General features: G+C 50.6%; 1 protein-coding gene across 1 annotated transcript in view; it reads left to right on the forward strand.

Moving 5' to 3' along the window:
* Positions 1 to 12,751, forward strand: part of LOC134969570 (puratrophin-1-like) — a 42,403-nt gene that overhangs the window by 11,487 nt on the left and 18,165 nt on the right. Inside the window, 1 exon segment of the mRNA XM_063945607.1 lies at positions 817 to 1,066. Coding sequence (XP_063801677.1) covers positions 842 to 1,066 — 225 coding nt within the window. The 5' untranslated portion in view covers positions 817 to 841.

The following is a 12,751-nucleotide window of genomic DNA, read 5'->3' on the forward strand; positions in this document are numbered from 1 at the left end:
AGGGTGTTGTTTTTATATACCGGAAGGAAAAGATGCCGCTAAGATATAGAAATCAGTGTAACATCCTCAAACAAACCACCTTTATTTATTGTGCCCCGGCGGAACCCCAGTGTCTGAGTAGATCATCGCTGTAGCGGCCAGTGCCTCCGTGTATAAATAAAGATGGAAGGTGAGAGCCGCGTCCCCCTCATTGGTAATATGAAAGGTGTCATAGACACAGAACCACTGACGTGGACTCTACCTGAGGGGGATTTATAGTGATTATATGATGAAGTTTAGGCTACACTAGATGAGTGTAAACCAATTGCATTATCCAAAGTGTTCCTTGTATTGCTGCCTGTTTCATGAGAAGAAGCACAGAAGGTGCGTTACTCCCAGCATAGTGGGAAGTAGTAGGAACTGGCTGGTGTCCAGCTCTCTCTGTGTTTCCTCAGGGGTATAAAGAGACATTTGGGTCCTTCCCAAAGTGTAACAATGTCTTACTGCTGTGCATTGGCTTATCAGTGCCCAGTGAGATACTTGGCACATTACAATGCGATTGTATTTCATGTAGAGGTCGGTGCTATGAATAGTGTATGAGGGAAGTGCTTTTTAAATGAAATGAATTGGTTTAGCCCATTCTGGATGTTTTCTGAATTATCCAGTTTAAGAACCTCAAAGGTCTTAAAAGTTGTAGTTTAAGGTTATTGAATCCTTATCTGACTGTAGGGCGCTGGGCTCAGGACCATCCCCCGGAAATGTTTCTGCTCCTACAGTTTGTACAAGCATCAGTTTCATCACTCTCTACCCTGACTTGTTTCTCATTTACTGTTGCAGTAAGCTCCGGCACATCATCGATGAGATGGTGACCACAGAGAGGGAATATGTACGATCCCTCTGGTACATCAGTGAGAACTATTTCCCCGAAATGGATCGCATGGACCTCCCCCAGGACCTCCGCGGGAAAAGGGGCATCATCTTTGGCAACCTGGAGAAGCTGAGGGACTTCCACAGACAGTATTTCCTGAAGGAGCTGGAGAGCTGCTGCAACCACCCTCTGCGTGTCAGCCACTGCTTTCTCCGACATGTGAGTACCCATCACACGTTGCCCGGCATCCTGCCTGGGTTACTTGTACTACCGCTGCCCGTGTGTTTGCCCTATAGGTGGCCACAGTCATGGCTTGGTCTTGTTGGAGTGGTCACAACCTCACTGTGACCAGCACTTTGTAGGTTCAAGAAAACGTAATTGCCAGCAACTGCGAGGACAACACAATCAGCGAGATGCAGGCGTGATTCCGGCACATTAGACCGTATTTTGTAAAGCACCAATAATTTGGAAGGCAGAAACAACATGGTCACGTCACATGTGACCGCGCTGCCCTACTGTGTCCTCCAGTTTCTCTAACGTCCTAAGTGGATGCTGGGACTCCGTAAGGACCATGGGGAATAGCGGCTCCGCAGGAGACTGGGCACAACTAAAGAAAGCTTTAGGACTACCTGGTGTGCACTGGCTCCTCCCACTATGACCCTCCTCCAGACCTCTGTTAGAATTTTGTGCCCAGCTGAGCTGGATGCACACTAGGGGCTCTCCTGAGCTCCTAGAAAGAAAGTAATAGTTTAGGTTTTTTTTTTTTCAGTGAGATCTGCTGGCAACAGACTCACTGCTACGAGGGACTAAGGGGAGAAGAAGCGAACCTACCTGCTTGCAGCTAGCTTGGGCTTCTTAGGCTACTGGACACCATTAGCTCCAGAGGGATCGAACACAGGCCCAGCCTCGGTCGTCCGGTCCAGGAGCCGCGCCGCCGTCCCCCTTACAGAGCCAGAAGCGAGAAGACGTTCCTGGAAATCGGCGGCAGAAGACTTCGGTCTTCAACAAGGTAGCGCACAGCACTGCAGCTGTGCGCCATTGCTCCTCATGCACACCTCACACTCCGGTCACTGATGGGTGCAGGGCGCTGGGGGGGGCGCCCTGGGCAGCAATAATAGAATACCTTGCTGGCATAAAAAGCACATAATATAGTCATAGAGGCTATATATGTGCAAAATGCCCCTGCCAGATATCCATAAAAAAGCGGGAGAAGTCAGCCGAAAAAGGGGCGGGGCTATCTCCCTCAGCACACTGGCGCCATTTTCCCTCACAGCTCCGCTGGAAGGATAGCTCCCAGGCTCTCCCCTGCAGTTTCCAGACTATACAGGGTAAAAAAGAGAGGGGGGGCACTAAATTTAGGCGCAGTATTACATATATAAGCAGCTATTGTGAAAAATCACTCAGTTATAGTGTTAATCCCTGTGTTATATAGCGCTCTGGTGTGTGCTGGCATACTCTCTCTCTCTGTCTCCCCAAAGGGCTTTTGTGTGGTCCTGTCCTCAGTCAGAGCATTCCCTGTGTGTGTGCGGTGTGTCGGTACGGCTGTGTCGACATGTTTGATGAGGAGGCTTATGTGGAGGCGGAGCAGGTGCCGATAAATGTGATGTCACCCCCTGCGGGGTCGACACCTGAATGGATGGTAATGTGGAAGGAATTACGTGATAGTGTCGACTCTTTACATAAGAGGTTTGACGACATAACAGATGTGGGACAGCCGGCTTCTCAGCTCGTGCCTGCCCAGGCGTCTCAAAAGCCATCAGGGGCCTTAAAATGGCCGCTACCTCAGATGGCAGACACAGATGTCGACACGGATACCGACTCCAGTGTCGACGACGAGGAGACTACTGTACATTCCAATAGAGCCACCCGTTATATGATTGCGGCAATGAAAAATGTCTTGCACATTTCTGATGTTACCCCAGGTACCACAAAAAAGGGTATAATGTTTGGGGAGAGAAAACTACCAGTGGTTTTTCCCCCATCTGATGAATTAAATGATGTATGTGAAGAAGCGTGGGCTTCCCCCGATAAGAAACTGGTAATTTCTAAAAAGTTACTAATGGCGTACCCTTTCCCGCCAGAGGACAGGTTACGCTGGGAGACGCCCCCTAGGGTGGATAAAGTGCTCACACGTCTATCAAAGAAGGTGGCACTGCCGTCTCCGGACACGGACGCCCTCAAGGAACCTGCTGATAGAAAGCAGGAGGCTATCCTGAAGTCTATTTATACACACTCAGGCATTATACTGCGACCAGCTATTGCTTCAGCGTGGATGTGCAGTGCTGCAGCAGCATGGTCAGATTCTCTGTCAGAAAATATTGATACCTTAGACAGGGACACTATATTGCTAACCATAGAGCATATAAAAGACGCTGTCTTATACATGAGAGATGCACAGAGGGATATTTGCCGGCTGGCATCTAGAGTAAGTGCACTGTCCATTTCTGCCTGGAGGAGTTTATGGACTCGGCAGTGGACAGAGGATGCAGATTCTAAAAGGCACATGGAAGTTTTGCCTTACAAGGGTGAGGAGTTGTTCGGGGATGGTCTCTCTGACCTAGTTTCCACAGCGACAGCTGGGAAATCAGCATTTTTACCCCATGTTCCCTCGCAGCCAAAGAAAGCACCGTATTATCAAGTACAGTCCTTTCGGCCCGAGAAGGGCAAGCGGGTTAGAAGCGGAGGTAGAGGAAAAAAGCTGCAAAATACAGCCAGTTCTCAGGAACAAAAGTCCTCCCCCGCTTCCTCAAAGTCCACAGCATGACGCTGGGGCTCCACTGGCGGAGCCAGGTGCGGTGGGGGCCCGTCTCAAGTACTTCAGCAATCAGTGGGCTTGCTCACAGGTGGATCCCTGGATTCTACAAGTAGTGTCTCAGGGTTACAAGCTGGAATTCGAGACGTCTCCCCCTCGCCGTTTCCTAAAATCTGCCTTGCCAACGACTCCCTTGGACAGGGAGGCAGTGCTAGAGGCGATTCACAAGCTGTATTCGCAGCAGGTGATAGTCAAGGTGCCCCTCCTTCAACAAGGAAGGGGTTACTATTCCACTATGTTTGTGGTACCGAAACCGGATGGTTCGGTCAGACCCATTTTAAATTTGAAAACCTTGAACACATATATAAAAAGATACAAGTTCAAGATGGAATCGCTCAGGGCGGTTATTTCAAGACTGGAGGAAGGGGATTACATGGTATCACTGGACATCAAGGATGCTTACCTGCATGTCCCCATTTACCCTCCTCACCAGGAGTACCTCAGATTTGTGGTACAGGAATGTCATTACCAATTCCAGACGTTGCCGTTTGGTCTGTCCACGGCACCGAGGATATTTACCAAGGTAATGGCCGAAATGATGATACTCCTTCGCAAGAAGGGAGTTATAATTATCCCGTACTTGGACGATCTCCTTATAAAGGCGAGGTCCAGGGAACAGTTGTTGATCGGAGTAGCACTAGCTCGAGAAGTGCTACAACAGCACGGCTGGATCCTGAATATTCCAAAGTCGCAGCTGATTCCTGCAACGCGTCTATTGTTCCTGGGGATGGTTCTGGACACAGAACAGAAAAAGGTGTTTCTCCCGGAGGAGAAGGCCAGGAAGTTGTCATCGCTAGTCAGAGACCTCCTAAAACCAAAACAGGTGTCGGTGCACCACTGCACGCGAGTCCTGGGAAAAATGGTAGCTTCTTACGAAGCAATTCCCTTCGGAAGGTTCCATGCAAGGATCTTTCAGTGGGATCTGTTGGACAAGTGGTCCGGATCGCATCTTCAGATGCATCGGATGATAACCCTGTCTGCAAGGACCAGGGTGTCTTTACTGTGGTGGCTGCAGAGTGCTCATCTTCTGATGGGCCGCAGATTCGGCATACAGGACTGGGTCCTGGTGACCACGGATGCCAGCCTTCGAGGTTGGGGGGCAGTCACACAGGGAAGACATTTCCAAGGACTATGGTCAAGCCAGGAGATGTCCCTACACATAAATATTCTGGAAATAAGGGCCATTTACAATGCCCTAAGTCAGGCAAGACCCCTGCTTCTAAACCTGCCGGTGCTGATCCAGTCAGACAACATCACGGCAGTCACCCTTGTAAACCGACAGGGCGGAACGAGAAGCAGGGTGGTGATGGCAGAAGCCACAAAGATTCTCCGATGGGCGGAAAATCACGTGTTAGCACTGTCAGCAGTGTTCATTCCGGGAGTGGACAACTAGGAAGCAGACTTCCTCAGCAGGCACGACCTCCACCCGGGAGAGTGGGGACTTCATCCAGAAGTCTTCCGGCTGATTACAAACCGGTGGGAAAGGCCACAGGTGGACATGATGGCATCCCGCCTCAACAAAAAGCTAGGAAGATATTGCGCCAGGTCAAGGGACCCTCAGGCGATAGCGGTGGACGCTCTAGTGACACCGTGGGTGTACCAGTCGGTTTATGTGTTCCCTCCTCTTCCTCTCATACCAAAGGTGCTGAGGATAATAAGAAGGAGAAGAGTAAGAACTATTCCATTGTTCCGGATTGGCCAAGAAGAGCTTGGTACCCAGAACTTCAAGAGATGGTCTCAGAGGACCCATGGCCTCTACCGCTCAGACAAGACCTGCTGCAGCAGGGGCCCTGTCTGTTCCAAGACTTACCGCGGCTGCGTTTGACTGCATGGCGGTTGAACACCGGATCCTAAAGGAAAAGGGCATTCCGGAGGAGGTCATTCCTACGCTGATCAAAGCCAGGAAGGATGTAACCGCAAAACATTACCACAGCATATGGCGAAAGTATGTTGCGTGGTGTGAGGCCAGGAAGGCCCCAACGGAGGAATTTCAGCTGGGTCGATTCCTGCACTTCCTACAGTCAGGGGTGACTATGGGCCTAAAATTGGGTTCCATTAAGGTCCAGATTTTGGCTCTGTCGATTTTCTTCCAAAAGGAACTGGCTTCACTGCCTGAAGTCCAGACATTTGTTAAAGGAGTGCTGCATATTCAGCCCCCTTTTGTGCCTCCAGTGGCACCTTGGGATCTCAACGTGGTGTTGGATTTCCTAAAGTCGCGTTGGTTTGAGCCACTAAAAACCGTTGAGATAAAATATCTCACGTGGAAGGTGGTCATGCTGTTGGCCTTGGCTTCGGCCAGGCGTGTGTCAGAATTGGCGGCTTTGTCATGTAAAAGCCCTTACCTGATTTTCCATATGGATAGGGGAATTGAGGACTCGTTCCGAATTTCTTCCTAAGGTGGTTTCAGCGTTTCACTTAAACCAACCTATTGTGGTGCCTGCGGCTACTCGGGACTTGGAGGATTCCAAGTTGCTGGATGTAGTCAGGGCCTTGAAAATTTATGTTTCCAGGATGGCTAGAGTCAGGAAAACTGACTCGCTATTTATCCTGTATGCACCCAACAAGCTGGGTGCTCCTGCTTCTAAGCAGACTATTGCTCACTGGATCTGTAGCACGATTCAGCTGGCACATTCTGCGGCTGGACTGCCGCATCCTAAATCAGTAAAAGCCCATTCCACGAGGAAGGTGGGCTCTTCTTGGGCGGCTGCCCGAGGGGTCTCGGCTTTGTAACTTTGCCGAGCAGCTACTTGGTCGGGGTCAAACACTTTTGCAAGGTTCTACAAGTTTGACACCCTGGCTGAGGAGGACCTAGAGTTCGCTCATTCGGTGCTGCAGAGTCATCTGCACTCTCCCGCCCGTTTGGGAGCTTTGGTATAATCCCCATGGTCCTTACGGAGTCCCAGCATCCACTTAGGACGTTAGAGAAAATAAGATTTTACTCACCGGTAAATCTATTTCTCGTAGTCCGTAGTGGCTGCTGGGCGCCCGTCCCAAGTGCGGATTGTCTGCAATACTTGTATATAGTTATTGTTTAACTAAAAGGGTTATTTTTGAGAGCCATCTGTTGAGAGGCTCAGTTGTATTCATACTGTTAACTGGGTATAATATCACGAGTTGTACGGTGTGATTGGTGTGGCTGGTATGAGTCTTACCCGGGATTCAAAATCTTTTCCTTATTGTGTCAGCTCTTCCGGGCACAGTATCCTAACTGAGGTCTGGAGGAGGGTCATAGTGGGAGGAGCCAGTGCACACCAGGTAGTCCTAAAGCTTTCTTTAGTTGTGCCCAGTCTCCTGCGGAGCCGCTATTCCCCATGGTCCTTACAGAGTCCCAGCATCCACTACGGACTACGAGAAATAGATTTACCGGTGAGTAAAATCTTATTTTTTGACGAGGAGATACTTTCTGCACATGTGCATAATATATTTAAATATAAAAAAAAAAAATACTTTTTAAATTATATTAAATACATTTAAAAAAAACAATGTCATGAACAGTTTTGAAGGGAAAAATCATCAGTTAATTGGTTAAATTATTGCTACATTAAAAAGACGGGCTAACTCATCGGAATCGCACCCATGCCCGCATCCCGCAGGCTGTTACATAGGGTTGCACAATGTCTTGGTAGCACTAAGCAACCGTTTTCTTAAACGCTACTCTGATGACATTTATTGCAGGTAGCTTTTGTCCTTTTTGTTTTGACTAAATAAATCCGTCTAGTTTGGTTTCTCACTATTTTATTACAGATACTATATAGTACTAGTGAAAAGCCCGTCAATATGACGGACACCAGGGGCGGATTATGGTGGGGGTGGGTGGGCTCACACAGGAGCTGCCGGGTTTCTGGAAGCCCTGCTGCTGTTAGCTGGGGCTCTGTCATGCTGAGGGTGTAGCATTAGCCTTATATATATATATATATATATATATATATATATATATATTGTATATCTGTAATGGGCAGTCTATAATGATGTTGCACTGTATACATCAGTGCTGGCATGTGTAAGCTCACCAATCCCTGCACAGCTCTTGCCTAGTCTAGGGGTAGAGTACACCAGCAGCTGGCCAGAGGGGTCTGGGCATGGCCTGTGCAGGGTGTGGGAGGGGCAAGCAGAGGACCCCACTGGTGTGCGGTATATATAAGGCAGTTAAACCGATTATCTGCCCCCCACCGGCATTATCTGCAGCTCCATTGCCGACCCCTCCTCCTCTGGTCACTGCACTGCTCACCCCACACAGGGTCTCACCCTTTCCTGCCGGACTGATTCACCTTCTACCCCTGCTGGTAAGCGGCCACACGTGTCCCCGGTGTGGTACGGGACCGTCTGGTGGTTCCTGCATCCGTTTCCTGGTTACTGCAGCTACTTGTTGCCGAGTCCCAGGATAGCAAGTAAACTGGGGTTGCAGCATAGTATATGGCGGAGGGGTGCAGAGTATGCGGTATATGGAGGAGGGATGTGTCCTGTACATAGGGGGCACTATATGGAGAGGTATAAGGGTGCAGTGTGTATATAGGGGCTGTATATGATCGGGGGTGCAGTGTACAAAGGGAGTGTGTGTGTCCTTGTCCCTCCAGTGGCTGCCACCGGCACCACAGAGGTGAGGCGCAGCGTTAGACTAATGTAACTGTAAGTGGAAATCAAACAACAGGATAGAAAATCCAGTCACATTTGAATATGAAAGGTTGTTATAAATGGCAACTGCCACACCAAAACCTACCCCCACTCACTCTCTCTCTCTCTCTCTCTCTCTCTCCAGCACTCTCTCTCTCTATCTCCAGCACCCTACCCCCCACTCTCTCTCTCTCTCCAGCACACACACTCTCTCTCTCCAGCACACTCTCTCTCTCTCTCTCTCCAGCACCCTACCCCCCACTCTCTCTCTCTCTCTCCAGCACACACACTCTCTCTCTCTCCAGCACACTATCTCTCTCTCCAGCACACACACTCTCTCTCGCTCCAGCACACTATCTCTCTCTCTCGCTCCAGCACACTATCTCTCTCTCTCCCTCCAGCACACTCTCCAGCATACTATCTCTCTCTCTCTCTCTCTCTCTCTCTCTCTCTGGGGGAGATGTACTAAGCCTGAAAAGTGATAAATATCACTGTGATAAAGCACCAGCTAATCGGCTCCTAACTGCCATGTTACAGGCTGTGTTTGAAAAATGACAGTTAGGAGCCGATTGGCTGGTGCTTTATCACAGTGATATTTATCACTTTTCAGGCTTAGTACATCTGGCCCTCTCTCTCCAGCACTCTGTCTCTCCAGCACCCTACCCCCACTCTCTCTTTCTCTCTCCAGCACACTCTCTCTCTCTCCAGCACACTCTCTCTCTCTCTCTCTCTCTCTCCTCCCTCCAGCACATTCACTCTCTCTCGCTCCAGCAAACTCTCTCTCTCTCTCTCTCTATCCAGCACACTCTCTCTCTCTATCTCTCCAGCACACTCTCTCTCTCTCTCTCTCCAGCACACTCTCTCTCTCTCTCCAGCACACTATATCTCTCTCCAGCACACTATCTCTCTCTCTCTTTCTCTCTCTCTCTCCAGCACACTATCTCTCTCTCTCTCTTCAGCACACTATCTCTCTCTCTAGCACACACACTCTCTCTCTCCAGCACACACTCTCTCTCTCTCCAGCACACACTCTCTCTCTCTCCAGCACACACTCTCTCTCTCCAGCACACACACTCTCTCTCTCTCCAGCACACACACTCTCTCTCCAGCACACACTCTCTCTCCAGCACTCTCTCTCTCTCTCTCTCTCTTTCCAGCACACACACTCTCTCACTCCAGCACACTCTCTCTCTCCAGCACACTATCTCTCTCTCTCCAGCACACTCTCTCTCTCTCCCTCCAGCACACTATCTCTCTCTCCAGCACACTATCTCTCTCTCTCCCTCCAGCACTCTCTCTCTCCAGCACACACACTCTCTCTCTCTCCAGCACACACACTCTCTCTCTCTCTCCAGCACACACACACACACTCTCTCTCTCTCTCCAGCACACACACTCTCTCTCTCTCTCTCTCTCCAGCACACACACACTCTCTCTCTCCAGCATACTCTCTCTCTCTCCAGCACACTATCTCTTTCTCTCCAGTACACTATCTCTCTCTCTCCAGCACACTATGTCTCTCTCTCCAGCACACTATCTCTCTCTCCAGCACACACACACTCTCTCTCTCCAGCACACACTCTCTCTCTCTCCAGCACACTATCTCTCTCTCCCTCCAGCACTCTCTCTCTCTCCAGCACACACACTCTCTCTCTCCAGCGCACACTCTCTCTCTCTCCAACACACTCTCTCCAGCACACACTCTCTCTCTCTCTCTCTCTCCAGCACACACTCTCTCTCCAGCACACACACTCTCTCTCTCTCTCTCTCTCTCCAGCATTCTCTCACTCTCTCTCCAGCACACACACACACTCTCTCTCTCTCCAGCACACACTCTCTCTCCAGCACACTATCTCTCTCTCCCTCCAGCACACTCTCTCTCTCCAGCACACACACTCTCTCCAGCACACACACTCTCTCTCCAGCACACACTCTCTCCAGCACACACACACTCTCTCTCTCTCCAGCACACACACACACTCTCTCTCTCTCTCTCCAGCACACACTCTCTCCAGCACACACTCTCTCTCTCCAGCACTCTCTCTCTCTCCAGCACACACACACTCTCTCTCTCTCTCTCTCTCCAGCACACTATCTCTCTATCTCTCCAGCACACTCTCTATCTCTCCAGCACACTCTCTCTCTCCCTCCAGCACACACACACTCTATTTCTCTCTCCCTCCAGCACACTCTCTCTCTCCCTCAAGCACACTCTCTCTACCTCCAGCACACTCTCTCTCTCTCTCCAGCACACTCTCTCTCTCCAGCACACACACACACACACACTCTCTCTCTCTCCAGCACACTCTCTCTCTCTCTCTCTCTCTCCAGCACACACACTCTCTCTCTCAAGCACACACACACTCTCTCTCTCCAGCACACTCTCTCCAGCTCTCTCTCTCTCCAGCACACACACACTCTCTCTCTCCAGCACACACTCTCTCTCTCTCCAGCACACACACACACACTCTCTCTCCAGCACTCTCTCTCTCCAGCACACACACTCTCTCTCTCTCCAGCACACTCTCTCTCTCTCTCTCTCTTTCCAGCACACACACTCTCTCTCCAGCACACTATCTCTCTCTCGCTCCAGCACACTATCTCTCTCCCTCCAGCACACTCTCTCTCTCCAGCACACACACTCTCTCTCTCTCTCCAGCACACATACTCTCTCTCTCTCCAGCACACTCTCTCTCTCCAGCACACACACTCTCTCTCCAGTACACTCTCTCTCTCTCTCTCTCCAGCACACTCTCTCTCTCTCTCTCTCTCTCTCTCCAGCACACGCACTCTCTCCAGCACACACACTCTCTCTCCAGCACACTATCTCTCTCTCTCGCTCCAGCACACTTTCTCTCTCTCCCTCCAGCACACTCTCTCTCTCTCCAGCACACACACTCTCTCTCTCTCCAGCACACACACACTCTCTCTCTCCAGCACACACACTCTCTCTCTCTAGCACACTCTCTCTCTCTCTCTCTCTCTCTCTCTCCAGCACACACTCTCTCTCTCTCTCTCCAGCACACTCTCTCTCTCTCTCCAGCACACACTCTCTCTCTCCAGCACACTCTCTCTCTCTCCAGCACACTCTCTCTCTCCAGCACACACTCTCTCTTTCCAGCACACACACACTCTCTCTCTCTCTCTCCAGCACACACTCTCTCTCTCTCCAGCACTCTCTCTTTCTCTCTCTCCAGCACACACACACTCTCTCCAGCACACACACTCTCTCTCTCTCCAGCACACTCTCTCTCTCCAGCACACACACACACACACACACACACACACACACACACACACACACACACACACACACACTCTCTCTCCAGCACTCTCTCACTCTCTCTCTCCAGCACACACACTCTCTCTCTCCAGCACACACACTCTCTCTCCAGCACACTATCTATCTATCTCGCTCCAGCACACTATCTCTCTCCCTCCAGCACACTCTCTCCCTCCAGCACACTCTCTCTCTCTCTCCAGCACACACACACACTCTCTCTCTCCAGCACACACACTCTCTCTCCAGCACACTATCTCTCTCTCTCTCTCTCTCTCTCTCTCTCGCTCCAGCACACTATCTCTCTCTCTCCCTCCAGCACACTCTCTCCCTCCAGCACACACACTCTCTCTCTCTCTCCAGCACACTCTCTCTCTCTCTCTCCAGCACACACACTCTCTCTCACTCTCTATCTCCAGCACACACTCTCTCTCTCTCTAGAACACTCTCTCTCTCTCTCCAGCACACTCTCTCTCTCTTCAGCACACACACTCTCTCTCTCTCTCTCTCTCCAGCACACTTTCTCTCTCTCCAGCACACACTCTCTCTCTCCAGCACACTCTCTCTCTCTCTCTCTCTCTCTCCAGCACTCTCTCTCTCTCTCCAGCACTCTCTCTTTCTCTCTCTCCAGCACACACACACTCTCTCCAGCACACACACACTCTCTCTCTCTCCAGCACACTCTCTCTCTCCAGCACACACACACACACACACACACACACACACACTCTCTCTCCAGCACTCTCTCACTCTCTCTCTCTCCAGCACTCTCTCACTCTCTCTCTCTCCAGCACACACACTCTCTCTCTCTCCAGCACACACACACTCTCTCTCTCTCCAGCCCACACACTCTCTCTCCAGCACACTATCTCTCTCTCTCGCTCCAGCACACTATCTCTCTCCCTCCAGCACACTCTCTCCCTCCAGCACACTTTCTCTCTCTCCAGCACACACACTCTCTCTCTCCAGCACACACACTCTCTCTCCAGCACACTATCTCTCTCTCTCTCTCGCTCCAGCACACTATCTCTCTCTCTCCCTCCAGCACACTCTCTCTCTCCAGCACTCTCTCTCTCTCTCTCTCTCCAGCACACACACTCTCTCTCTCTCTCTCCAGCACACACACTCTCTCTCACTCTCTATCTCCAGTACACACACTCTCTCTCTCTCCAGTACACACTCTCTCTCTCTCTCTCTCTCT

The sequence above is a fragment of the Pseudophryne corroboree genome, chromosome 11 (genome assembly GCF_028390025.1).
Source record: "Pseudophryne corroboree isolate aPseCor3 chromosome 11, aPseCor3.hap2, whole genome shotgun sequence".
Taxonomy (NCBI): domain Eukaryota; kingdom Metazoa; phylum Chordata; class Amphibia; order Anura; family Myobatrachidae; genus Pseudophryne; species Pseudophryne corroboree.